The sequence below is a fragment of the Sus scrofa genome, chromosome 17 (assembly GCF_054392235.1).
Source record: "Sus scrofa isolate SSC_HxYL_T2T_F1_AM1 chromosome 17, Sscrofa_HxYL_maternal_Yorkshire_Landrace_v2.0, whole genome shotgun sequence".
NCBI lineage: Eukaryota > Metazoa > Chordata > Mammalia > Artiodactyla > Suidae > Sus > Sus scrofa.
This window is the reverse complement of record NC_139399.1, coordinates 54,421,106-54,449,000: the sequence shown is the minus strand read 5'-3', so window position 1 is coordinate 54,449,000 and position 27,895 is coordinate 54,421,106. Positions and strand designations below refer to the sequence as shown.

Here is a 27,895-nt window from a genome sequence, read left to right as displayed (position 1 = left end):
TCACAGAGTTTTAATTTTTATTGATTCAGAGATAGCTGAAATGTACAGTTGAGAAAGGTGAAAGGCCGTGTCCCATTGATCTCTGCAATGAAGGGAATCTCCGAGACTGCAGTCTGGTTCCAAGGTTAAGCTGGGGGTGGGGGAGAACGAGAGAGCTGTTTTCCAGAAGAGCTGAAGGGAAGGGGCATCCATGTATCTGTGCAGTCCTTTCAGTCAAGGTGAAGCAGGTCCTGCTGTTTGAGGTGCTGTCCACTCACAGGTAAGCTAAGGGCTGCCTGACTGGTTTCCAGGCTGCTTATTTGGGGGACTGGCCCAGGAGCCTTATCACGAAGGCTTGCCTCTTGGCCTGTCTTCTCTGCCAGGTTGTGGCTCCCCTGGGTGTGTGTCTGAGGGCCTAGGAGGTGAGTAGGTGGGGGAGCCTGGGAGCCGCCCCTGATTAGTGTCTTAATTTCTGGAGCAAAGGTATTCAGACCCCGCCTGAGCAAGCTGCTGTCACTCTTTCCCAACTCCACTCTCATGCCTTTTTGCCTTCCATTGCATTTCCTGAGCCTATTTCAGCTCCCAGGGGCCCTTGCACTGCTGGGGAGCGATGCCAAGCTGAATGGGTTGTGGCGTAAACTGACTCTTCTCTGGGGTTATTAGAAGCTTTGGACTGGATCAAGCAGACTGCATTCAAATCCTGCCTATCAATCCCTCAACTGTGTGATCTTAGGCAAGTTACTTAGCTTCTCTGGGCTTGTTACTCCACTATTAAATAAGGATGATACTTTCTACCTCACTGGTCCTTGAATAGCTTAATGAAATCATGGCCAGGAAAATATGTTAGCTTTAAAATGTTGGGCACCTATGACGGCTGCTTATTATTGAAAAGATGTACTTTGTATGGTGAATGTTTTTCAGAAGCCTGGGCACTGTCATGTCTCCATGTCCCCAGTAACCCTGAAATGTCTTGGTATCATTAATATAATTTTTTTCTTTTTTGGCTGCACCTGAGACACATGGAAGTTCCTGGACCAGGGATCAAATCCAAGCCACAGCTGCAACCTCAGCAACGCGGATCTTTAACCCACTGCACGGGGCTGAGGACTGAACCTGCGCTGCCACAGAGATGATGCTGGACCCTTAGCCCAGTATGCCACAGTGGGAACTCCATTAATATAATCTTTCAAATGTAGGATTGACTAAAATTAATAACAACTAGCATTTGTTCTAGTGCCTGGTAACATTTTTGCTGTATTATCTCAACTGTAGTTCCCAACAGCCTAGGCCATAGAGAAAACAAGGAAGGCTTTGGCTTCATCCCAGCTCTGCCACTGTAATTAATCAGCTATTGCAGGAATAATGCTTTGTAAGAGACCACCCCAAAACCACCTGATGGTTTACGACAGCAAATGCTTAACAACTAGCTGCAGCTCTGCTGATGTGGGCTGGCCTCAGCGGGTGAGCTCTGCTCTAGGCAGTGGGCCAGCTGGGCTTGGTTCCAGGGCCCTAGCTGGGCTCAGGTCTGCTCTACTTTCATTCTAAGGTCCGGATGAACAGGCAGCAGCTACCTGAAGCCTATTATCATGGTGAACACGGAGGCACCCGAGCCTAAGCCAAACCACATGGCACAGAGGTTTAAAGCTTCTGTGTCCATCACACCCTTCCACTAGCACTCTCTCTACCGGCCCAAGCTGGTCACATGGGCAAGCCCCACCCTGATGGAGGAGCAGGGAATAAACTCGCGTCAGTGGTAGGTGCTACAGAGTCACATGGCAAGGGCTGTGGATGTATAATCCTGTTAGGGAATTCGGTGATCCAGTCTACCCCTTGTACCTTGGGTGCTTAACTCTGAGCCTCTGTTTCCTCATCAGTGAAACATAAAAAGCTACGCTTTGCCGAGTTAGAAATACTTGATGTGAATTTCCTACTTAGTACCCCAAGGATGGCAGCTATTATTATTATTATCAGTTCTGTTTAGAGATGAGAAAACTGAGGGCTTTAGGCAGTGTGGGTCCAGGTTGCTAGGGAAGGACCAAACAGATCTTTGGAGATATGGTGGAATGAATTGGGCAATTGAGTCTGTGACTTTGGCAGGGAGCAACCAATGAGATGAAGAAAATAGGACCTTCAGTGGCCCTCACCGTCCTCCCCAACAGGCTTCTTTCTATGAATGCTGGAGGGTCCTTAACAGTGTTAACGTTGGGGGTGTCCATTTCCGCAGCCCTGGTGGTGGTGGCATCTGTCTTCCCACCTTGACTGAACTCTGGTAGCCCCACGCCCTCTCCATCTCTGCATCCGTCTATTATCTATCCATCTATGGCTCCTTATGGAAGGCTCAGCAACTGATGGATTCTGAGTAAATGTTTGCATGTTGACACTTGTCCTCACCCGAGGTGCTCTCCATGACATTCCGAGAGACAGAATGGGACCAGGGAAGGGACTCTTGGCACTAGCCTCACTCTTGGTGGGATCCTGACCAAACCCGACACAGGCCCATCCAAGGCCTCTGTTTCCCCAGGTGTAGATCAGGCAGGTGGGAGTTCCTGAAGTCTGAGTCTGCGGTTCTCTCCAGAAGTCTGCCTGGGCCTCTTGTCAGTCACGTGACTCCTGACATCAGAGGCTGCTCACTGCCCACCAAGATCTGGTCTCTCCTTCCTTTACAATAGGCTGCCCAACCAGAGACTACATGTCCCAGTCTCCTTTGCATCTGGGTGAGCCCCTGTAATTAAATTCTTAACCTTGGAATATGAGTGGAAGTCACGTGACCCTCTTCCAAGTCTGGGCTTAAAATATTGGACATGTGCTCTAACATCTTCCCTGTCCTTTCCCATCAGAGAAAAACCTGATTTCTCCAGCTCAAGCCCTGGGCGCCCCCCAAAAACCATCAGTCATCTCTTCCTTCTCTCCATAAATGAAATGGTCAAAACATTAGTTAGCAGTCAGGAGAGCTGTGCCCTCCCGCAGCCCTGAGTTTGAACATCGTATCTCTACCCCTCTGGCCCCAGCCTTTGGAAATGAGAGCCAGAGGGACCATGCACGTTTAGAAATGAACAGCAGCTGCTCCTCCTGGATGCTTTATTGGGGGCTTTCAGTGGTTTCTAAGCATGGGCAGCAGTGACACCCAGGCCCTCTCCCAACATGCAAAACGCACAGGGAAATGAGAGGCCACCAGGGTGGGCTGCATGGAGGCAGAGACCCCCTGCATGGCGAGTGATGGGGAAGGTAGGCGTTAATGGGGGGGGCTCTGGCAGAGGCTGGAGGAGAGACCTGCAGGCCATCCACCTCCAGACCCACCCTGCACCGGGGCCAGGGCTGAGCATCCGGGGGGAAGGTCAACATGGGTTCATTCCTGAAAAGTCCCTTTCACGTGGTGGGAAAACTCCAGGAGGGAAGAGGAGGACAGATGCTGCTTTCAGGGACTTCCGACAAGTGCCACACCACGCCCGCCGACCAGCTCAGGAGGGGAGTGGGAGGGGTGTGCTCACGGGTCAGTCCCAGACACGGCCTGCGGTTGGATGTCACTGCCTCGACTCGGGTCAGTGCTGCCTCGGTTTAAGTCCAGGAGGAGAATGAAGCCCCTTCGGATCTGTGGGGGCCTCCCGCGGGGTCTCCGAGTCTCCAGCCCCACCTGGAGGTACCGCTTAGAAGAGTCTTCACATTGGCTTTGTCCTGTGGAAGTTCCCTGGGCAAGAGGGAAGGGGAGGCGAGGGGTCAGGTCCTCCGAGCCCCCAGCCCCTCCCAGAATCTGGGCTTCGGGGGTGACATGGCCTGGGACTCACCTCAGATCCTAACAGTCCCCACAGTTCCATCTTGAGACCTTGAATCGAAAAGAAAGGCATTCGTGTTTTTGTTTGTTTCTCTCTCTCTCCCACTCACTCTTTCTCTCCTTCAGTAGAGCCATGGCCTCAACTCACGGCGTTGGCAACATCTACTCCTAAACTATGGAAGGTTTTCACACTGACGACAGAGTTACTCCGAACAAGGGCTGGGAGGGGCTGTCCGAGTGTTGGAGAGACGGTGTGTTACCAAGAGCTCGCCGGGGATCACACAGCACAGAGACACCGACAGTCAAGACACCAAGCCCGGGGCCTGGTTTAGATGTATTTTTTCTTGAGGTACCAGTAGGCAAAGTAGCCCATCCCACCCAGGGAGCCCATGAGGAAGGACGCCCCAAAGAAAGATGGGGGTTTCCGCTTGACCAGCCGGAACGCATTGGGGATGACAGCGGACAGCAGTGTGGTGTGGATGTCGCCGAGAACTTTCCGGAAGGCAAAGCGTTTCTGGACGCGCTCGAAGAAGGACTGCAGGTTGGGCCGGCTGCCGTCCTCCCAGTATTTCTTGGACAGTCCCAGGAATTTGAGGCGGTGCAGGGTGGCCCCCAGGAGGACATCGGCGAGGGTGAAGGCACAGCCGCAGAGCCACAGCTCACATTTCTGCCCTAGAGTGGAAGGGAGAGATGAGGGTGGGACCGGAGGGGCCTTCCCCACCCCACCCCCAGTTAAGGCCTCTGCCTGCCTGCCTGGGTCACCCACTCCTGTACTCTTTAATGAATTTGGCCATCTGCATACACTACCTCTATTATTATTTTTTCTCTAAGTCGACTGACTTATTAAGTACAAATATATGCATTTAAACCTTGGACTCATATCCCACTACCCGTTTTTCAGTTCCACTTGTGTGTCCACTATGCATTACAACCGCGTCCAGAACTGAATTCTTTTTTTGGGGGGGGGTCTTTTTAGGACCACTCCTGTGGCATATGGAGGTTCCTAGGCTAGGGGTCAAATCAGAACTGCAGCTGCAACCACAGCAACACTAGAACCAAGCCATGTCTGTGACCTACACCACAGCTCACGGCAACACTGGATCCTTAACCCACTGGGCGAGGCCAGGGATCAAACCTGCGTCATTAGGGAGGCTAATCAGATTCGTATCCACTGAGCCACAATGGGAACTCCCAGAACTGAATTCTTGATTGTCACCTGCAAACCCACCACATTCATCCCCATGTCAGTAACAGCACCTCCATCCTTCCAGCAACTCAGGCCAAGAGCCTCATGCTATGTCGAATTCTTCCTTCTTTTCCACATCCCTCCATCAAATTTATTTTCAAAATACATCCAAAGTTTGATGTTACCTCCACCGTTACCATCCTGGTCCTAACAGTCATTAGCTTCTGCCCTTGACTCCCAGGGTCTATTCCCAGCACAGCAGCCAGAGGGAGCCTGTTAAAACCTAAGTCAGATCATGTCCTTCTCTCTGGTCCAAGTCCTCTAATGGCCCCCTGTCACGGTCAGAATAAAAGCTGAAGCCCTTCCACTGGCCTGGAAGTCCTAGGAGATCTGGCCCCCAGGGAGTTCAGACCCAGAATTCTGCTTTGCTCCCCCCTGCCACTCTTCTTCAACCACACCTGCCTCCTTGCAGTTCCTCATTCTAGGCAATTCCCACCTCAGGACCTTTGCACCTGCTGTTCCCTCTGCCTGGAACACTGTTCCCCCACAGACCTACAGGGCTTATTACTCCTCCACCTCTTCAGGTCTTTGCTCAGAAGCCACTGTCTCAGGGGGGCTTTGCTGACCACCCAGTTAAAATTGAATCCCCGATCCCAGAGTCAGTCGCTGTCCTCCTCCTCTGCTTTGTTTTCCTCCATACAGTTTATCCCCGTTATTCCACCATATATTGTACATGCTTATTTTGTTTATTGTCTGTCATCCTCTACTTGAATGGAAACACCACGAGGGCAGGAATCTGGGACTGTCTTGTTGTGTCCCCTGCACCTTAGAAGGGTGCCTGGCTCACTAAATCTTTACTTAATGAGTGATGAGTGAAAAAAAGAAACTGTATCCTTAACTGTATCATTTGTCATAAACTATGTACAATGGTAAAAGTACATATAATAAAAACAAAACAAAAGCTATTAAATTCCAGCCTGTCTCTGGCGGCACTGGTTCAATCCCTGGTCCAGTATGGTGTGTTAAGCATTCAGCATGGCCACAGCTGTGATGTAGACAGGTCAGAGTTATGGTTCGAATTGGATCCCTGGCCTGGGAACTTCCATACGATGAGGGTGAAGCCAAAAAAAAAAAAAAAAAAAAAAAAAAAATCTCTGAGCCCAAGACTTGTTTTGTTTCTTTGTTTGAAGAAAGGGGCAGATATTAACACAATCTCTTTATAGGGGTTAAATACTAGCATCATACTGATACTCTTTCATATAATCAAAAATAATAATTCCCATGTGGTTTTGCATTATTTATCATCATGGTCATAGGCCGTCTAAAATTAGTCTGCAGGAGATCCCCAGTGGCCCAGCTATTAAGGATTTGGTATTGTCACTGCCGTGGCTCAGGTTCAATCCCTGGCCCAGGAACTTATGCATGCCATGGGCGTGGCCACCATAAATAAAATAAATTAATAAAATCAACTTAGTCTGCATATTTAGGAAACACTTCCTTTGGGCAACCTGATGCCCCCAGATGTTTAGACTTGAAATTCTGAAGCCTCTCTGGTCTCCTTTACCACCTCTTTGCTCAAAAATCCTAAATTCTCCAAGTTCCTATTGTGGTGCAGCAGAAACCAACACGACTAGTATCCATGAGGATGCAAGTTTGATCCCTGGCCTCAATCAGTAGGTTAAGGATCCGGCGTTGCCATGAACTGTGGTGTAGGTCACAGGCGCAGCTGGGATCTGGCATGGCTGTGGCTGTGGTGTAGGAAGGGACTGGGAACTTCCGTATGCCTCAGGTGCAGCCGTAAGAAGAAAAAAAAAATCCTAAATTCTTCCCACTGACTACATGGTAATGTCCAAATTCCTTTGCCTGGTTTTTAAGCCCTTTCAGTAGTTAAATTAGCTCCAGTGTATTTCTCTGCCCTTGACTTCTCAGAAATTGCCCATCTGCCCGTTGTTCCCCCCCAAGCAAGGCATGCCCACTTCAGCCTCTGGGTCTTTGCCCTGGCTGTACCCCAGGCCTGGAATGCGCTCCCCTCCCTCTCCACTTCCTGTGAAGTCTGCTTTCTTAGGAGGCTTGCTTCTACCCCTTTGAAGAGGTGTTCCTTGCAGCTCAGAAATTCCATGGATCAAATGCCCTCCATCCTCAAAGCCCAAGCCTCCCCCTTTCAGCAGCATGTGCTGGACATGAAGATAAGACACAATGTCTTCCTGTAAGAGGCTCATGGGAGGAGGAGCTAAAGTGTAAGGAAGGTTCTAATCAGAAGTTTGTTCTTCTGTTCCTGTTGTGGCTCAGCGCGTTAAGAACCCGCCAGTCTCCATGAGGATGTGGGTTCCATCCCTGGCCTTGCTCAGTGGGTTAAGGATCCAGCATTGTTGTGAGCTGCGGTGTAGGTTGCAGATGCGGCTTGGACCTAGTGTTGCTATGGTTGTGGTGCAGGCTGGCGGCTACAGCTCCAATTTGACCCCTAGCCTGGGAACTTCCATGTGCCACAGGGGCAGCCCTAAAAAGAAAAGAAAAACAAAATTTGTTCTTGATAATGGAAACTTCCAGATGCCCATTAGACGTCTAAGGGGAGCTGCTGTGTGGGCAGCTGGAGGGTCAGGTGCGTGGCCTCAGCATGGAGGTGGAAGGGCATCATCAAGGGCGTGAGTGGAGACAGAGTTGAGGACAGGACCCAGGACTGAGCGCTGGGGCTTCAAGATTTAGACGCCAGGCAAAAGAAGCCACCCGCAGAGGAGCACGAGAAAGAGCAGCCTGTGAGGTGAGAGAGGCCCCTGGAGTGTGTGGTGTCCTGGAAGCCTAGACGAGAAAGTGTTCCAAGGCGAGAGTGCTCAGCTGGGCTCAGGCGCTGCGCGGAAGTCACAGAAAAGGAGGCTGAGAACGGGCGACTGCACTTGGTGCCTGGCGACCTTGGCAAGAACAGCTGGAGAAGATGCTGACGACGGAAGCCTGGTTGGAGGGAGTCCAAGAGAGAAAGGGAGGAGAGGAACTGCAGGCGGTGAGGAAAGGTCACCCTTTCCAGGAGTTTTGTTGTAATGGGAAGCATCTGTGGGTAACATGAGACGAGTCAAGAGGGTTTTTGTAAGTTGGGAGGAAAAAAGCAGCGCCTGGATGTAGGTTGGTGTACAGCTTCCATCTGACCCCTAGCAGCCGGGGAACTTCCATATGCTGCAGGTACAGCTGTACCCCGGAGGGGAAGTGATGCTACAGGAGAGAGTGGGGAGAATGACTGATGTGGTGTCCTTGAGTGGATGGGCCTGGGTGGCCTCAAGGACACAAGGGAAGGGACTGGGCTTAGCTTGTTCAAGAACAGTGCATCCTTGGTAACAAGAGGGGCACCATCTTTCAACCAATCTAAGTTGCCACCAAATGTAAGACATCCACCCAAGAGAGAACAAGTGATGCCAATTAAACTACTCAGTGTGGGCAACCTTCCAACTTCAGAGATGTTGAGATGTAATTCATCTTGGAATCAATAAAATGCAGTGTATATACGGGCACTAAAGCTGGAGGGAGGGTAGTTAGGGGGGCAGTTGAGAGTGAGGATGTGAGAGAAGCAGCTGGAGAGTAGAGGAAAAAGGAGAGGTATTTAGCAGCTGGGGGAGGCCTAGGGCAGCAGGAAAGCCACCTAAGGCTAGTGACTGTGAATTCCAAGTGAGACCAGCCAGCATCCTTGTGTGTCTCTCCAGCCACACTTAGCTTCCCAGGTACAGGCGCTGAATAGGTGGAGAGTTGGGTTTAAGGAGGTCTGAGGTTTTTCAAAGTATGAGGAAGCAAGAGAGGGTCGAAGAGTCAGAGGTGCAGGCAGGGGGTGCTGACAACAATGGATTAGGGAGTCACCACCAAGTCAGGAGAGAGTGAGATCCCGATGGGGTGAAGGAGAGCAGCAGGATGCTGGACCAAGGGATGGAAGTCCCCGGGACACACTGGATGAGTGCAGACAGATTTGGGAACAAGACCAAGGACTAAGCCCTGCCTGGGGCACTCCCAGGTTTAGATTTTGGGCAACCAGAGAAACCAGTTAAGGTGCAGGAGAGGGCACAGCCTGGGCGGTGGGAGATGGACCAGGAGAGTGTGGTGTAATTTCTTTAATCTGCACAACAATCCTAGCATATAGGTGCTATTACTATCCCTATTTTATAGGTGAGGAAACTGAGGCACAGAGAGGTTAAGAAAGTTAGTAGAAGCCGCACAGCTAGTAAGTGGCAGAGCAGAGTGTGGATTTGAACCTAGGCCATCTGGTTCCAGAGTCTGTGCTTGTATCCACTCCATTAAGCTGCTTCTTCCCATGTGCAAATATGCACATATATCAGTCTTCACAGACATGCAGGCTTTTTTTTTTTTTTTTTTTTTTTTTGTCTTTTTGCCATTTCTTGGGCCGCTCCTGCGGCATATGGAGGTTCCCAGACTAGGGGTCTAATCAGAGCTGTAGCCACCGGCCTACGCCAGAGCCACAGCAATGCGGGATCCAAGCCACGTCTGCAACCTACACCACAGCTCACGGCAACGCCAGATCCTTAACCTACTGAGCAAGGCCAGGAACGAACCGCAACCTCATGGTTCCTAGTCAGATTCGGTTCTGCTGCACCACGACAGGAACTCCACGCAAGCTGCTTTCAATGGGTGCATTTTTATGTGGGTCTCTGTGTGTGGACCTGTGTGCCTGCAGCCTGTTTGATGTGTATGTTTACCCATGTGAACACCTGCTCAAATCCACACAGCTGGTGGCATAGTGGCACGTGGAGAGCCAGCTGCTCAAAGGGGCCGCCGTGTGCATGCAGTGGGGGGATCACCGCAGGCACGAGTGAAGTGGGCGCCCATGTGCATTTGGTGTTGGCCTGCAGGCAGATGTTCAGGAGCGTGTGTGACTCCTGAAGACTGTCCATTCCTATGTTTGTTTGGAGGCAGACACTGCTAGCCAGGACCACGTACGTCTGCGAACACGGTAGCTCTCTGGCCATGTCACTGGAGGGCCTGACCCCTTTGGCTCCCCCTCCCGCAGCTGTGAGTTCCCTTCACCAAGCCGCAGCCCTGGACACACTCCCTCACGAGCCTTCTCCAATTCTCCCAGCTGAATCTGCTGGAGGCAGTTACCCTGACCAGTTACGCTTTCAATTCCTGACCACAAAGCCCAGGAGGGCCAGCAGTGCTACCCGGCTCCTGGAACAGGTTCTGGATGCTTCCCCACCCCCCTGCGGAGATGACCGCACATCTTTCATCTTCTCTCCTCATGCCTGTTGGTTCTCTCAGCTAATGTCGACACCTCACGCTCCATTCAGAAAACAGGAGCCTTCAGACACGAAAGTCCACCCTCAACCATGAGACCCACAACCCCAGGCCCGTGCATTTGCCACCCACTGACACAGGCTGTGATGAGCCTACACAAAAGCCAGGCCCCCGTGGTGCTCCACACCTCTCCACCGCTGCACTTCCTCCCTTCCCCATGCTGCTCTGAGCCCCAGGAGGCTGACTTAGATCCTCTGATGTGCCCCCTGGCTCCAGTGGGGTTTGGCCAACAGGGAGCAGAGGCCGGAGATAGGATGGTGGGACCTATTTAGGACCTTATATATGTTTGTGCTTGAGGCCTCAGCTGTGAAACACTGGAAGAGCCACTTGGTCTCTCCCAGCCTCCGCTTCCTCATCTGGAGAACACACATGCCTTTAGCTGTCATAGGTAATAAACTAGTAAGTTCTAGGCACTGTGCTGAGGGCTTTTTAAGAGTTCAGCAACTTGGCGATAAGGTTTTATTCATTTATTTATTTATTTTGCTTTTTAGGGCCATGCCTTCGGCATATGGAGGTTCCCAGGCTAGGGGTCGAGTCAGAGCTGCAGCTGCCAGCCAACACCACAGCCACAGCAACGCAGGGTCCGAGCCATGTCTGTGACCTACACCACAGCTCATGGCAGTGCCAGATCCCCAACCCACTGAGCGAGGCCAGGGATCGAACCCGCAACCTCGTGGGTACTAGTTGGACTCATTTCTGCTGCGCCACAATGGGAACTCCGGAGGTAAGGTTTTAGATTGCACTATTATCATCCTGTTCCACAGATGAGGAAACTGAGGCTCCCATAGGGAAAGGAACTTGTCCACGTCATGCAGTACAGGCAGCAAAGCTCAACTCTGACTGCGAACCCGTCTTTTAGAACACTGCGCTCCATGACCTTCCCACGTGCAAAATGTCTGTGTGCGTGTGTGAAGTGTGAGCACAGCAGTGCATGTTGCATGTTGTATGGGTCCCGCAAATTTTCACTGTTGGGGAGATCAGACTGATAGCCCACCAGAAACACAACAAAATGGGAAAGTTCAGAATGAAATGTGAAGAAGGGTGGTGGCAAAGACGGTGTGTGGATGAAAAAAGGAGCAGAGATGTATGGAGAGGGCACTCCAGGCTGGAAGAGCGGCAGGAGCAAAGGCACAGAGGTGGGAATAGAGCTGGCAGGCTCAGGATCCAGAGAAGAGAGGTGCTTGAGAATAGAGTCAAGGTCAGAGAGTCCAGGTGAGCCTAGATGTCTGACCACAGTGTGAAGGAGCCAAAATACATCCTTCACCAGGGGAAAGGTGAGACGGTGTGTTGAGTAGTAGTCACCACCACCTTTTTTTTTTTTTTTTTTTTTAACGTGTTTGGCCACCCAGCGGCACATGGAGTTCCCAGGCCAGGGGTTAGATCTGAACTGCAGTTGTGACCTACGAGGCATCTGCAGCAAGGCGGGATCATTTAACCCACTGTGCCGGGCCATGGATTGAACCTGCATCCTGGCGCTGCAGAGATGCTGCTGATCCCACTGTGCCACAGTAGGAATTCCACCATCGTCATCTTCAATAAGCTTTTTAAAAATACCAACTATGTGTTAAGCGCTAATCTAGGCACTCTACACATATTATTTCATGCAATCTCTCAACATCTCTCTGAATGAGGTCTTATTAATATCCCCATATTATAGATGGGGAACTGAAGTCCAGGGAAGTGAACTACTTAACCCAGGGTCATTCAACTAGCAAGCGGCCAAGCTAGGACTTAAACCGAGATCTCGCTGACGCCATGACCCATGCTCTTAACCACCTAGATGGTCCTTTGAGATCTTTAGGGAAAAAGATGCTGGGACCATCATGGACAGGGTGGGCTGGATGGACTCCAGCACCCACCTACCCCAGAACTGGCACCCACCCTCGTTCTCAAGCTTCCTCTTCTCCAGCTCAGCCTCGATCTGGTCCAGCACCATGGCCAGCTCCCCGAGGATCTTCTTCAGGTAGCTCACATCATCGTGCTCCAGGATCTTGGCCTGGGGACAGGACAGGCAGGGGCTAGAGGAGCTGAGTTGGCCTCGGTAGAGCGGGAATGATCAGAGATTGAAGAATCTTGGTTCAACCCCCCCTTCTGCAAACCCAGTCTCCAACCAAATATTCCCTCGAGTGTATAGGATACCCCACTGCTACAAAGCATCCTCAGCTGGTGCTCACAACAGTCCTGTGAGCTTGGCTCTCCTAGCCAGATCCCTTTCATGGGCTGGGACATTCATCCACCAGTCGCTGTGAGCGTTGGCCAATAGTGGCTCACAGCTGCCCCTTCTCCAGAGAACTGCTCCCAGCCAATGAGGAGCTTCCCAGAAACACCCGGAAATACTTGGGTCAATGACTGGCTGATAGAGGGGTATAAAAATCTGTCCCTCTGTCTCTAGGTGGATCAACTTTGTGGCAGCATTTATGCTCCGAAGCTTCCTATGGTATCAGGTGAACTTGGCCCCTTCCTTATTCTAATCCATCTTTACTGCCTTCTCCTTAGAGCCCTCCCTCAACCCCAGCCTTACCCAAAAACCTCTGTCCAGTGCTCTGCTCTTAGGGACACAACCTAAGACATGAGGAAAGTGAAGCTCCAGGGGGACAGTGATTCGCTCAAGGACAAGAAGCCAGTACATGACAGAGGAGAGAGGACTGGAAAAGCAGGGCAGTGGTTTTCCCATTTTATGTCATCGGCTGATTCTCTGCTTAGAACCAGCTTCTCCCGGTTCTAATTTTCCACGGAAAAGATGGTGGGAAGTGGGAATGAGCAGGCCTGGAGGTACTCACCATGAGCTTCTTCTGTTTAGAAAGGTAGGGCTCAGAGAGCTGGGGCTCCTCTTCATGGTCCAGTTTCATGAGGTCTGTGGTGGCGTTGGCTAAATGTCCTGGGGAGAGAACAGGGAAGGTCCTGTTCTTGTGATACTTGGCGCTCCTCCCTTCCCTTCGCCCACCCGACTTGGAACACGTCCCGTTCACACGCTAGTCTGGGAAGTAACAGTATCAACAGACATAACTAGTAGACACTATGTCCCTACAGGCTGGGACCTCTGGATGGATAAGATGCCATCCTGCCCTAGGTTCAGGCTAGTGGGACAGACAGACCCCTAAGAGATGCCTCTGACACAGCACGATCAATCTCTAATGAAGAGTGAAAAGAATGCTAAGGGACCCAGAGGGCCACCTGCCTAGGACATAGGTGTCAAGAAACCTCACTGAGGAAGAGACTCTAGGGGATGATTAGGTGTCTGCCAGACATGAATATCACCCTAAACCTGGACAAACTCATCGTGAATATCTCCCCAACCCCTTTCTGAGGTGAAGAAACGGGCTCAGAGACACTAAATAACATGCCACACTAGTAAAGGACAAGTGGATTTTGAGCCTGGATCTGTCTGATGTTCACTCACTAACCCACAAGGAAAAACTTGTTCAATGCAGAAAATCCCACATAACTATGAGACCTTGGTGTCTCGAACTGTCTGATTCTGGTAAGGCAATGTCCCTGAAGATTTAGATGGTACACTGACCATCTTTCCTGGAAAAACTGGCCCTCTTTTTTGGCCACACCCACAGTACACGGAAGTTCCTGGCCCAGGGACTGAACCTGTGCTACAGCAGTGACCCCAGCCACTGCGGTAGCAACGCTGGATCCTTAACCCACTGTACCACAAGGGAACTCCAAACTGACCTTTTAGAGATGCCAAAAAGGCCAGGATGGTGGAATGTGAGTCAATAATGGAACTCAAGGCAGCACCTTGAGAATTATCCTTTTTTCTTTTTTTTCTTTTTAGGGCCGTACCCATGACATATGGAGGTTCTCTGCCAGCCTACACCACAGCCACCGCAACATCAGATCCGAGCTATGTCTGTAACTTACACCATAGCTCACAGCAATGCCAGATCCTTAACCCCTCAGTGAGGCCAGGGATCGAACTTCATGGTTCCTAGTCAGATTCGTTTCTGCTGCACCATGATGGGAACTCCAAGAATTATTATTATTATTTTGTCTTTTTGTCTTTTCTAGGGCCGCACCCACGGCATATGGAGGTTCCCAGGCTAGGGATCTAATTGGAGCTGTGGCTGCTAGCCTACGCCAGGGCCACAGCAACGTGGGGTCTGAGCCGCATCTGCAACCTACACCAACAGCTCATGGCAACATCAGATCCTTAACCCACAGAGTGAGGCCAGGGACGGAACCCACAACCTCACGGTTCCTAGTTGGATTAGTTAACCACTGAGCCATGATGGGAATGCCCCGAGAATTATTCTTAATGGGAGAGAAGAAGTGTTCTGTAATCTAATTTTGAAAATCTAACTGTAAGCTGTGGGTTTTACAAGACGAGGTAAAAATATTAAGCGGGATGAGATCCTGAGGTCTGTTCCATGACTGAGGCAGGATTTCTCCAGAATTCCTAGCCAGTAGGTCTGGGACCTGGTGGCTCAGATGTGTGGTGGTACCCAAACCTAGTCTGATCTCTCTCCTGGGCCCCACTTCCACTTGGACATCTCTTTGGCTCCTCAAACTCATCCTGATGCAACCAGCCTCCTCATCTTCTCTGCTCCATCAGCTAGCTCCTCGTCTGCATTGTCCCCAAAATGCAGCACCCTTGTCCCACACTAAGCCAAGCCAAGGGCCTGGGGGCTGTCCTCAAGCCTGCCTTCTCCCTCCTCCCCAAACTAAACGTGTCCCAGGTCCTGTTGATTTTCCTGTTTAATCTTTCCCATGTTTAACTTCTTTTCACGCTTCTGACTCTGCTTTTGTTCAGGGACTGCCACCACCCCCCTTAATCTCTTGCTTGGATGATGCGACCCACCCTGTCACCTGCACTCTCACCCCTCCAAGCCCTTCTCCCTACTTCTGCCAAAGAGATCTTCCTTGGACACATACTTGGCCATATACTCCCTGCTGAAAACCCACCTCTTGCTCTCATGGCCCTTGAGTAATGCAACTTGCTTTAGAAGACCCAGCAGGATCACCTCTTCTTCCTTTACCAAACCCATCTTCCACTGAGTTTGCCCAACTGTGCCTGGCCCTAGGCGGTAACGTTTCAGCCACTCCAAATGCTTGACACTCTCTGAATGGGCCAGATCATCCCAAACCTCTGGTCTTCGCCCACACTCCTTCCTGGAATGGCCTTCTCCTATATTCCTGAAAATTGCTTTCCAGATCCAGCTCAAGATCACCTCTTCTGTAAGCCCTTCCTGATCCTCTAGGAGGCCTGACCACTCAATCTCTCTGTCCTCCAGAGTACACTGTACATATTTCCACCCGAGACAGCAAACACATTCATCAGAGCTGCCACTGCCCTAATCCATTCACACTGTAGTCTGTGTATAAAGTACCCCTGGACTTGGGCCGTGTAAAACCTATACTGTTGTACATGGAGATTTTGATGCTAATGTGCTTCTCTCTGGATGTATATGTCTCCCACTAGGATTTAAGTTTCTGGAGAGCAGTGGCTATGTCAGACTATTTCCGTTCCCTTAAAACCCAGCAGAGGCTTGGCATAGAAAAGGAGTTGTGTGTTGAATGAATGAATGAATGAATGAATGAAATGAGTGCATTGATGAGTGACTGCAATTGTTCAGCTTCTGTCCCCTGAGGTTTCACTATCCACCACTCCATCTCCTGGCCTGATCCCAGTGAGCATATTCCCAGATCTTTCAGCTTTGGGGCTATATTAAGTCTCATTGATGTTTTATGAGTTTGAAGGTCAAGTACAGCATCTTCTTTCTTGCCAGTCACCCAGGGCTGCCTGTGTGGCTCTCTTCAAACCCCAGGAGGCAGACCAGGCCAAGGAAAGATCTTGGACGAATTGGGATGGGAGTGGTCACTGCAGGATGACTTCAGCATCCTCTGATTTCCTTCCTCTTCCCCTAGCTGGGCTGGAGCCTTGAGATCCTCTTGCCCCCAACCAAGACACTTCCTGACACTTTCAAATGGCTCAGAAAAGGAGCAGCACCTCCAAGCTTCGAGAATCACTTAGGGACTCCCTCCACCTAGTCCAGGCCACCGTTATTGCTCATGACAGCCACTACCCGCTACCTGCCCCACCCACTCATCTCTGGTTGAATGATCTTTGTAAAATGAAGATGTGATCATGTCACTTTCCGTTTCTCCACTGTTCTTTGGGTAAAATTCCAGTTCTGCACAGCCCTATTCCCCAGACTCACACCACAACCACACATACCCCTACTGGGCTACACTTCAACCACACTGAACCTCCTGCAGCTCCCCGAACACACCCTGCCCTCCCCTACCCCCGAACCCAAAAGGATTCTCCCTTTCCAACTCCTGGTCATTCTTGGATATTGCTGCATTCCAGAAGCCTTCCACGACTCCAGAGAGTGGGACGGGCATCTTCTCTGGCCCCAGAGCCTCTGTGGGCCCCTTATCATAATAATGATCGGTACTAGGTAGGAAAAACTTAAATCAATTTGTTTTGAACAGGTTATACACCCACACTTGTTTGAAAATTCAAACAATATTACAGTGAAAAGTAAATCTCTCCCCTCTCAATCTGCAGCCCATCAGTTCTGCTCTCCCAGTCTTTCCCCTGCATCTTTCCAGAAATACTCATCGTGTTTGCAAACACCTATGTATCCATTTGACCTCCTTTTAAATACATTAATGATAGCATATTAGATGCATTTTTTGCCCTTCACTTTCTTTTTACTAATGTATCTTAGAAAGCATCCCATATGCCTATTTTTTTTAAAGATCTGCATAGTATTCCGTTGTTTGTAAGGACTGTAATATATTCACCCAGTCCCCGAATCATGGACACAGCTAGGTTATTTCAGCCCCTCTTGCTATTACCACCTATTCTGCAATGCATGTCCTTGAACCTACTTCTTTGGGGTACACATGCAAGTGTGATTGCAGGACAATCTCCAAAGTGTGGGCCTTTTTACATCTGGTACAGAGCGTCAGACTGCCCTCCTAAGGGGTTCAAATTTATTAGTCCTGCACTAGAATAACCAGATCATTTGTATTTTTGCTTCCACAAAACTGTGACCCTGGGAGAGTAGAAGCTGTGACTGTGTCCATCTGTCCCTAGCACCCTGTCCAGGGCCCAGGTCATAAAGGACCTCATAAATGATGGTGACTTAATGGGGATAGGACAACATAGATAAATTCTGAGTCTTGTTCAAGGGCACGCTAAAGGGATGAAACTGAATTCCACAACCTGCCCCCCTTCAGACATGTCCCTCATTCCTTTCAGATGGAGGAAGTGACCATTTACTGAGCATCTATTATGTACTTAGAATCAGCATGCTTCATCTGTGCATAGGACCCCATGGGGTCTGCAGAGAGCCTGGGCCAAAGTCTGTAAACAGTTGGTTTATTTCGTTTTTTTTTTTTTTGTCTTTTTGCCATTTCTTGGGCTGCTCCCGCAGCATATAGAGGTTCCCAGGCTAGGGGTCTAATCCGAGCTGTAGCCGCCGGCCTACGCCACAGCCACAGCAACAAGGGATCCAAGCCGCATCTGCAACCTACACCACAGCTCACGGCAACGCCGGATCCTCAACCCACTGAGCAAGGCCAAGGATCGAACCCGCAACCTCATGGTTCCTAGTCAGGTTTGTTAACCACTGAGCCACGTCGGGAACTCCTGTAAACAGTTGTTGATGGATGGTCTGATTTAATCCCACCCTCACTTACTGAGATCTGAAAAATGAAAGGATAAAGGAGGCCATGAGCATGTTCAGGCTGGCAGTTAGGACAGTATATGGGGGATGCTTGAATCAGAAATCAGAAACCCCACTGCGGCCTTGCAGTATCTGGGCAGCCCTCCTTGCTGATACCAGCCCTGATGTCACTCAGTGTCCTGGGCTGGGATGCCTGTGGGAGGAATTCCCAGCTCCCCATGGACAGACAAGCCTCTGGGGGGACAGATAGCCCTGTAGCCTCTGTATGGGATAGCAGGACAAGAGGAGGGGCAGGAGAAGAGGATGAGAGAGGGAGAGAGACCTATTCAGTTTGATTCAGGGTGAATGAGATGGAAAGCGAGAAAGAGAGAGACCCAGGGAGAGAGACAAAGAGCTGAACAGAGAGACACAGGGATGGAGAGAGAGACAGAGGCAGAGAGATATCTATGAGGAAGAGAAAAGAAGGAGAAAAAGAAGAGGAGTTCCCGTCGTGGCACAGTGGTTAACGAACCCGACTAGGAACCATGAGGTTGCGGGTTCGGTCCCTGCCCTTGCTCAGTGGGTTAAGGATCCGGCGTTGCCGTGAGCTGTGGTGTAGGTTACAGATGTGGCTCGGATCCCGCGTTGCTGTGGCTCTGGCGTAGGCCAGTGGCTACAGCTCCGATTAGACCCCTAGCCTGGGAACCTCCATATGCCGCAGGAGCGGCCCAAAGAAATAGCAAAAAGACAAAAAAAAAAAAAAAGATGGGATATTTTGAATATCAAAAAAAAAAAAAAAGAAGAAGAAATAAAGGAAAGAAAGGGAGTAAGAGACAGGAATGGGAGGAGGGAAAAAAATAAATAAATAAAAGGAGGAGATGAGCAAAGACGGGGTTACCGAAGGGCCCTGCAGCTTGGACCCCAAGCCCCAACACTCACTGCGGATCTCGGCCGTGGCGTACTTGGGGATCATGGAGTCGGTGGTGAGCTCCGGGTGCAGGATGCAGCCGTGCGTGTAGGCATCCATGGGCAGCGCGTCCAGCAGCTCACGGTACTGCAGCACCCGTGCATGCTGTGGGCTGCCGGCCTCTGGCATCAGCGCCACCACGTGATCTGTGGGGCACAGCTGGGGCTGGGTGGCGGGTGGTGGCCAGAGGGCCCTGTCGCCGGCCTCCCGCCGCCCCTGATTCCGGGACACCAGCTTCTGGCCCCCATCCCCCAACCTCAGCATCCTGGAACCCTGAAATGCTAGAGGTTCGGGGCCACCCGCTTTCCTTGCCCTGAGATAAAGTCCCCACCAGGCCAACAGGGGACCCTAGGGGTCCCGCCAGCCTACTTCTCCTCACTGCCCTGCCAGGCCGTCCCCTGAGGGGCAGCTCCTCACCTGCCCAGGCTTGTTGCCAAGTGGGCGTCTAGGCCTAGAGTCACCAGACTTGAAGAGAACCTGGAAATCTGGATGTCTGAAACAACACACCTTCATTTTTTTAAATGTTGGCAACTACTTCATATTCTTTTAGAAGAGTGCATGTCTGGGCCCTGACCCCCTCTCAGCAGCCTCTGCAGCCTCTGCCATGGGCACTGAGCTCCTGAACTTGAAGAAGGCCAGAGGGAGGGGGAGGCCTTGGTGTTCCCGGGGTTCTGGGCCTTGCTCATGTCTGGCCTTGCTCCTGTCTGCAAAGTTCTGGGGCATCCGGGCCCATGTCAGTGGGTTTCCTGGAGTCTGTGGTCTCGACTATGCTTACAGGGTTTCAGGGGGCTGGGCCCTGTCTGTGGGGACTTAAAAGGGGGTCTGGGTCCTGAGGGGCACCCGAGAGCCTGGGTCCAAGCCTGTGACTCCAGCGTTCTTGGAGGAGGCTGTAGCCCCAGCGCCGTGGGGCAGGTGGAGGAGGGTGGAAAGAGACGCTGGGCCATGCCCTTCCCCTGAATCCTGGGAGAGAGGGAAATCTCTGGGGTCCCTAGGGCCCTGCGGCCAGGCTCTGCGGTTCCTCTCGCGGGATCCCGGGCCCAGGGCGCATTTCCCAGGTTTCCCCCAGTTCCGGGGCGCCGTCTGGGCCTTTGCGGCCGCCGTACCTCCTGTGAACGTGCGCTCCACGTAGTCGATGATCTGGTCATAGTCGCTGATGATGTTGTCGCGGTGGATAATGACGGGCACCTCCTCGCCCAGGTTGAGCCGCATGAACCAGGGCTCCTTGTGCTCGCTCTGCGGCAGGCTCACGTCCCGCTCCTCACACGCCAGGCCCTTCTCGGCGATCACCAGCCGCACCTGCAGGCGCCAGGGTCAGAGCGGGGAAGGCGGGAAGGCGGGCGGACACAGGGGGGACCCTCTGCCCGGGTCGGGCAGGGCGTGTGGGGAGGGAGGTCAAAGGTCACACACTGGAGGGGATGCTGTTGCCTCCAGCCCAGTCCTGGGCCCCCGGGGTGCGAGAGGGGGGATACCTCCCAGGGGTCTGGTGGCTGATGGTGAGAGGAACACAGCTCTGCGCCGGGGACAAGGCGTAGAGCTGCCTGGTGGTTACAGGGGCGGGTGGCACAGCTGGACATACCTGGGATAGGATTTCTAGCTCTGCTGTGTGAGTTTGGGCAGATTCTTTTCCCTTTCTGGGCTTCAGGGCTTTTTAGTTGCAGAGGGAAGTATTAATAATAGTATCAACACAGTGTCTGGTACATAGATGGCACTCAGTTCATGATTCTCATTGTCATGGTTGTACTTTCAGCCTGGCCTCCAAACATGGACCTGGCCAGGGAAATTTGCCGAAATTCTTATCATCCTCACAATCAATAGCTAAATTTCTCAAAATATTTAAGAAATAAATGGGATGAAAAATAATTTGCCAACATCAGCCTAGCCCTTTATTGCCCCAAACTCCTACCCATCTGGTCGGAGGCTCACAATAGCCTTCCAGAGAAAGGCAGAGCAGGGACTGTGTCCCTGTTTTTCTTGATGAGAAGGAAAGCCCAGAGAGGGCAACTAACTTACCCAGAGTCACACAGCCAATGTAGCAGTAGACCTAAACTAGAAGCAATGGTTCCTGACTCGCAGATCAGTGTTCTCCGTCCTAGGGGCTCCTTCCAGGGAGTCCTGAGCCTGCCCCCTCCTAAGTCTTTCCTTAATGTCCAGGGGGCTCTAGATGAACATTTGAGCTGGTAGGCACTAATGGACAGCCTTGAGGCCAGACAGGCTCCTGACCCAGCCCAATAGTTCCGGGCTGGAAGATGGTTAATGATCACCTAGCCTAACTGACCCCTGCCTGTGCATTGAGACTCAGAAAGGCTGTACTTGTCCAAGGTCCTCCAGCAAAAGGATGGCAAGCGCCACTCCTGTATGCTCTTCCCTACTTCCAGCTCCAGCCCAGGAGGAAGGAGGACACCCCGGAGAGAGGCAAAGGCCTATTCTCTATAACCATCCATGGGCCCTATACATACCTAAGTGGTAGCCCCTAAGCCTACGCATCCCCAGCCTCCCTCCCAGATGCCAGAGGTTAAGCTCCCAGGGGAGGCAGCATGATATTATGGTCAAAATATGGGGCTGGGTCCCAGACCATGTCAGTTCAAATCCCTGTGCTAGCATTTGATTGCTGGGTGACTTGGCTTTACATTTATGTGCCTCGGTTGCCTCACCTGTTCAATGAGAATCCCGCTAGCAATTCCCTCAAAGGGTTATACGAGGATTAAAATCATCAGTCCTGGGGCGTTCCCTTCACGGCTCAGTGGTTAATGAACCCGACTAGGATCCATGAGGATGTATGTACGACCCCTGGCCCCGCTCAGTGGGTTAAGCACCTGGCATGGCCATGAGCTGTGGTGTGGGTCGCAGACGCAGCTCAGATCCCGCATTGCTGTGGCTGTGATGTAGGCCGGCAGTTGCAGCTCTGGTTCGACCCCTAGCCTGGGAACTTCCATATGCTGTGGGTGTGGCCATAAAAAAGCAAAATCAATCAATCAATAAAAAATAAATTCATTAGTCCCTGTGGAACAGTGCCTGGCATACAGTAGGGGGTAATGTGTCTTGGCAACTTGCATTAGACTAGGTTTTGGGGGCAGGTAGACCTGGACTTGAAGCTTGGCTCTGCTGCTCGTATGCTCTGTGACTTTGGACAAATCACTTGACCTCTCTGATTCCTAGTTTCTGCGAAATAAGGAATGTAATCCACTCTTTCAGGGCTGGCAGGTGGTTGAGATGGAATGATGTGGGTAAGGTCCCAGAGTCATGGGAGGTTAGTACATGAGTTCCAATATCACTAATATCACACACACACACACACACACACACACACACACTGCCCTGCACTCCTGGCTGATGTCTTAGAGTACTTCAGGCCCCACCCTCACAGCTAACATGAACAGCCCCTTCTGTTTGATGGGCTGTGGGGAGGGAGAGGTGATTAGTCCCTGAACCCCCAGCCCTCATCCTCAGACTGACTGCTCCACAAAAGCAGGTCCTGCTGGTGGGGACTGGGAGGCAGGGACTCAAGTCCTCAGGCTGGCTCTGCCATGGAAACGCTGTGTGACCTTAGAGCTATCACTGCCCCTTCCTGAGCCTCCTTTTAATTATTAGTAAAATAAGGGGCGGGACTCCATGTTCACTGAGTGGCCCTGCAGCCCTGCTGCGAGCGAGCGGACTCCACATTCAGATCAGCCAGGGTGGAGGGCTGGCTCCATCCTCCTCAGCAGTAGGTGGGAACTGCTGGTTTGAAGAGGTGGGAGGGACTGTGGCAGAGTGAGAAGGGGGTGGGGGGCAGGGGGTGATATCTATTTGGTCCAGGTGTGTATGTGTGCGCCTGTGTCTGAGCATGAGTGGCACTTTTGTCTGTGCATATGTGTGCACGAGGGTGGGTGTATATGGATGCATGTACAAATATTCGAGTATTATGTATGTGCACGTGTGTGTGAATGCAGATATGTGTGAGTGTATGTGTGTGTGGTTGTGAGTGGGCATGAGCGAGAGTGTGCATATGTGTGTATTTGAGTTCATAGATGGTGCCTCTGCCCTAGAGGAGCCCCAAGCAGTCGAGGCCGGAGTTCTGCTAGGACCAAACCCTGCTCACCCTGAAATCCTTCTGCCAGGCTCTGCTCCACCATCCAGCCTCTGGGTCAAGCTGGGCTCTCCGAATGGATGGAAACAGAAACTAAATCAGGCCTTTGCCCTTGACAGGTCCAGACGTTTGGCCTTCTATCCTGGCAGGGCATCTGCTGTCAGGGACCACTCCCTCAGTCCTGCCCTTGGACTCCAGTGAGGGTGCTCGGGGGCGGGGGGCTGCTCTTTAGAGGCACAACAGTCCTGCTCGGAGCTGCTTCGGGGTCATGCCGGCAGGCAGCCAAGGAGACTTTCTCCTTTAACTGAGCTGCAGGCCAGAGCCGTGTGCCATCCTGTGGGGGAGGAAGCCAGGCCCAGGGGAGAGGCTTGCAGCCTCCAAGGCCATCTGCCATCTCTGCCTCCTGGAGGCTGGTTCAGACTTACGCGGTCACTGCTCAGTGTGACCGGACATCAGCCATCTCTGGGCAGACGATCTCCCCTGTGGGTGCCTGAAATTCACCCACTGGTGCTTCATTGTCATGGTTAGGCACTGTCCCCCCCTCACCTAGCCCCTTCTATGAGAAAACTGTGATGGGCTGCGTTGGTGTCTCTCCAACCATTTAGTTGCTGTGTGACTTTGTAAAAGACACTTAGAGTCTCTGAGCCTTAGTTTATTTATCTCAGACTCAATAAGCTTTACTTCATAGAGCAGTTTTAGGCTTCCAGAATCAAAGGCCTTTTTTAATGCACCATCTTATGACTTACAAATGCACCACTTTTCAACACTTATTTATTGAGGGCCTCCTCTGTGCCAGATCTTGTTCTAAGTGCTGGCCCTGCCCTCAGAGAGCGGACATCCTAGTGAGGGCAGACAGGTGATAAGCAGTTAAAATGAGATGTTGTGTCAAAAGATAGTGAGTTCACTGGAAAAAAAGAAAAAAAATAGAGCAAAGAGGGGGTTGCAGAATTGGGGGTGCCAGGACGTCTGGGAGACAGGTGGCGATTTTAAATAGGGCGATCCATGGGGGCAGGCCTCTCTGAGCAGGTGACATTTGAGCAGAAAATGAAGTGAGGGAGAAATCCACAGAGCGATCGGAGGAAGAGAGTTCCAGGCAGCGGGGACAGCCAGTGCGAAGGGCCTGAGGCGGGAGCATGTCAGGCATGTTTGAAAAATAATGAGGAGGGTGATGTGGCTGCAGCAGGATGGACGGGGAGGCAGGGGAGAGGCGGTCCGAAAGGAGCGTGCACCGCGGCTTTTCACGGAGACTCCCAGACCCAGGGGTCTGTGTGTACATGGAGGGAGTCCTTGAACTGGGACAATTACAGGTTTATTTTCAGTCATCTCAAGCTGACACTTAGCACTGTCTCCAATTATGCGTGTAGGCGACAAAGCATGGTGGTGTTTGCAGTGCCTGTAATATTGTCACCACTAGCGCTCAGATATTTTCATCACCTCACCGTCATGGCAGTGACACCCACCACGACTTCAACATTACAGCAGTTATCACTCCTGCCCCTAGATCGTATAACATGATGGGTTAATACAGAAACACATATTATTATGTAATGAATTTGTTTTGAAAATATGTCAGTAGCTGTACTTCTTTTTTTTTTTTTTTTTCTTTTTAGGGCCATGCCCGTGGCACAGGGAGGCCCCCAAGCTAGGGGTCCAATCGGAGCTGTAGCCGCCGGCCTACCCCACAGCCAGAGCAATGCGGGATCTGAGCCACGTCTGCGACCCACACCACAGCCCATGGTGACGCCATATCCTCAACTCACCAAGCAAGGCCATGTATTGAACCAAAACCTCACGGTTCCCAGCTAGACCCGCCTCCACTGCACCACAACGGGGACTCCTGGTTTCCCTCCTAATCTAACGATCCTATGTATTTTATGTTATTCAGTTGAAAGCATTATTCTGAGAAAAGTCCACAGGCTTCCCCCGATTGCTGAGGGCTCCATGACCCAAACACGGTTAGATGATGCAGTGGGGCCTGAGGCCATTGTGAGGACTCTGGCTTCTTTCTGGAGGAACTTGGGAGCCACTGCAGGCTGCCGAGCAAAGGAGTGGTGAGATGTGTATGTAGTTCTCGCCTGTGGACCTCCTGGGCGTGGGGGTGGGGTGGTGAATGGTCAAGTGCAGCATGGACAGGGCTGGAGGGCCTGTCCTTTCCAAGAGCTAGAAAAGCAAGGCCAGGGTGACAGGCAGAGGTCATTTGCTCCCCTTCCTCCATGTCAGGGAGGGCCCTCTGGGAAATACTCTGTGTGCAGGGAAGGCCCTTCAGGACTGATGGGAAGGAAGGCAGTGCATCCGCTAAGCTCCTGCTGTGTGCCAGACACTTAACACATGTCCACGTCCTCTCAGTCCCCCAGGAGTCCTGAGGGTAGGATGTAAAAGTCCCCTTTTCCAGATGACAATGTTGGGGCCCAGAGAGGTGAAGTGACTTGTCCAAGGTCACACAGCCAGTAAGCATTCAAGAGAAAACTGGAACCCAGGACCATCTGACTGCAGAGTGCATGTGCTTTCCACCAGGTTACATGGCCTCAAGAACCCACTATGGGCCTCTGGGCAAGGGGAGGGCCCTGGCAGGAGAGGCAGGAGAATGGTAGGCTGCCTTAGTCAGAGACTTGGCACAAATGGATTGCAGTGGGTGGTCCCATCCCTGACTAAGGGGCCACCTTAGCACTGAGCTCACGCTGAATAAGAACTATTCTGGAGGCTCCTGGGGAGACGGTGATGGAAGGGACCACCCCCTGCCCCTCCCCTGTCCAGTCTTGGCCACTGGGACCTGGCTCCTGAAGTTCTGGATAGGAGGAGATTCTGGCATCTGGAGGCCAGTCTGATTCATTCCCAAACCCCCAGCCACTTGCATAGAGCCTGGCATGCAGGGGCTGTTCCGCGCTCATCTCTAGAATTTATGGATGAGAGTCAGCATGACCTTGGTTAACTCCAACCCCTCCTTTACCTGGCGCTTTAGTGATCTCATAACACCCATTATTTTTTATTTTATTTATTACATTTTTAATTTTTTTTATCTTTCTTGTCCTTTTAGGGCTGCACCGGCGGCATATGGAAGTGCCCAGGCTAGGGGTCACATCGGAGCTGTAGCCGCCAGTCTACACCAAAGCCAGAGCAACACGGGATCTGAGCCGCGTCTGCGACCTACACCACAGCTCACGGCAATGCCAGATCCTTAACCCACTGAGCGAGGCCAGGGATTGAACCCACATCCTCATAGATGCTAGTTGGGCTCATTAACCACTGAGCCACAATGGGAACTCCTCATAACACCCATTATTAACAGAGCCTTGACACCGTGCCAGGCACTGCTCTCGGCACTTCTGTGCATGGTGTCTTTTCACCATCCCAATAGCCCTCCGAGGAAGGTACTGCCATTAGCTCCATTTTACAGATTATAAACTGAGGCTTTGGGGAGGCTCAGCGACCTGCCAAAACAATCCATGATGAATTATTGGGGAAGGTGGCTCTCCTGCTGGGCACTGTCTGGCCTCAGAGTCTATACTTTAAACTGAGAACTACTCAAAGGGGGATGGGTGGACCAGCATCATCAGCATGACCTGGTAGCCTTTTAGGATGCCACCTCTTTGGTCCCACTCCAGGGCTCCTGAAACACAGTCTCTGGAGTGGGACCCAGTATCCTGTGCTTGAACCAGAACCGTATGCTCAAGCCTGAGTAGTGCCAGTCTAGAACACTAAACTATGTCGGCTTGTCAGCAGTCCTCTCCGTAACCCTGAGAAGGGGTTGTGATTAGAAGAAATAGGTATTATTGTTATTATCATTCCCTTTTCCCGATAATGAAACAGCCTGGATCAAGAATTAAACCAGATAGTCTGGTTACAAGGCCCTTTCTCTTTACGGAGTCTGTTTCTCCATCTGGAAATCGAGTGAGTGGAACAAAAGGATCTCTCAGGGAGAAGAGAGGTCAAAGGGTCAGGCAAGGGCTGATGCTTAGGCCCCAACTGGACCGTGGCTGGGACCTGGCCATGGTGCTGAATCCATGTCCCACAGACAGCACAGCCACCCAGGGTGGGAGATTGCGCCCCTAGAGGCGCCCTGTCTTACAGGTGCAGTGCCCAGACCTCACCCCCAGGAAGCGGGAACCCTGATAACTCAACATCAGGCTCGATTCCCAACTGCCTTTTAGCTCCCTGGGTCTGAGAAGAGACCATGCAGCCCTCTGTGCCTTTAAGAGCAAAAAACAAGATCTTATGGGCCGAGCTGAGCTGGGTTGAGGAGATGGGTTAACTCCTTCCTTCTCAGCTCAAGATTAGGGGGTGGGTTGGGGGGAGGGTTAGGGACAGACCCTTCAAGACCCAGAGGAATGCCCCCGGCCAGGCAGAGGAGCAGAGGAGCCTTGACCTGAAGGCCCAAGGTAGCCGGGACAGCAGCGCGGGGGGAGGACCTGCAATAGGACTCTCGGGGCTGGAAGCTGGACCCCAGGAAGCGCTCCTTCCCCTCCCCGCAGCAGCCGCCCCCTCCAACAGGCCGCCTTCCCAGCGGTGCCCATTTCCTTGCCCTTGCCTTTGTCTCTCTTCTCAGCCCCCCAACCTACTGGGTCTTTCTGGGAGGAAAAAAGGCAGAATGGATGTGCCTAGCATTAGGGACGGTGTTCCTGGGGCCCCAGACAAGGGCCCGTCACCTCCTGGGAGAGCAGCCCAGCATCCCCCGTTCTCTGGGCCCCGAAACCCCAGATTCTACCCTCCAGTCTCACCAGGTCTTCAGACCCCTTCAACCCTCGCCGGCCCCCTCCCCCAAGGCTCCTAGCCGCCGGCAGCACCCCGGCTCCCCAGCTCCCTCCGCGCTCTACCTTCTGCGAGCTGAAGGACTGGGTCCAGTGGTACAGAACCAGGCTCTCCTTGGGCCAATGGGCGTGGCTGGCCGCGGCGGGTGCGTCGGGGGCCTCGACCAGCTTGGCCGCATCGCTCTCCAGCGCCGAGATGGGCCACCAGCTGCAGTTGGTGGGGGTCAGGTTGTTGGGGGTCGCCATGACAGCCCGAAAGCGGAGGGAGGAAAGAG

At 52.0% G+C, this 27,895-nt stretch overlaps 1 protein-coding gene across 3 annotated transcripts; it reads right to left on the bottom strand.

The window, feature by feature from the left end:
* On the bottom strand, positions 1–27,895 carry GDAP1L1 (ganglioside induced differentiation associated protein 1 like 1). Of its 3 annotated transcripts, XR_014832409.1 has the most exons (7): positions 27,687–27,895; positions 19,913–20,105; positions 18,782–18,955; positions 12,998–13,095; positions 12,099–12,213; positions 3,762–4,420; positions 1–3,664 (listed from the first exon to the last, which is right to left on the bottom strand). XR_014832409.1 is itself a non-coding variant. In XM_085004023.1 (6 exons), exons 2-6 carry the CDS (start codon positions 20,016–20,018, stop codon positions 4,077–4,079), a joined length of 837 nt encoding a protein of 278 aa, XP_084860149.1. In that variant the 5' UTR covers positions 20,019–21,566; positions 26,775–27,895; the 3' UTR covers positions 1–4,076. The 3 variants fall into 3 exon arrangements, 2 of the variants coding, with proteins under 2 accessions (XP_084860149.1, XP_003360051.1); XM_085004023.1 differs by having other exon boundaries at positions 1–4,420; positions 19,913–21,566; positions 26,775–27,895; XM_003360003.5 differs by having other exon boundaries at positions 1–4,420.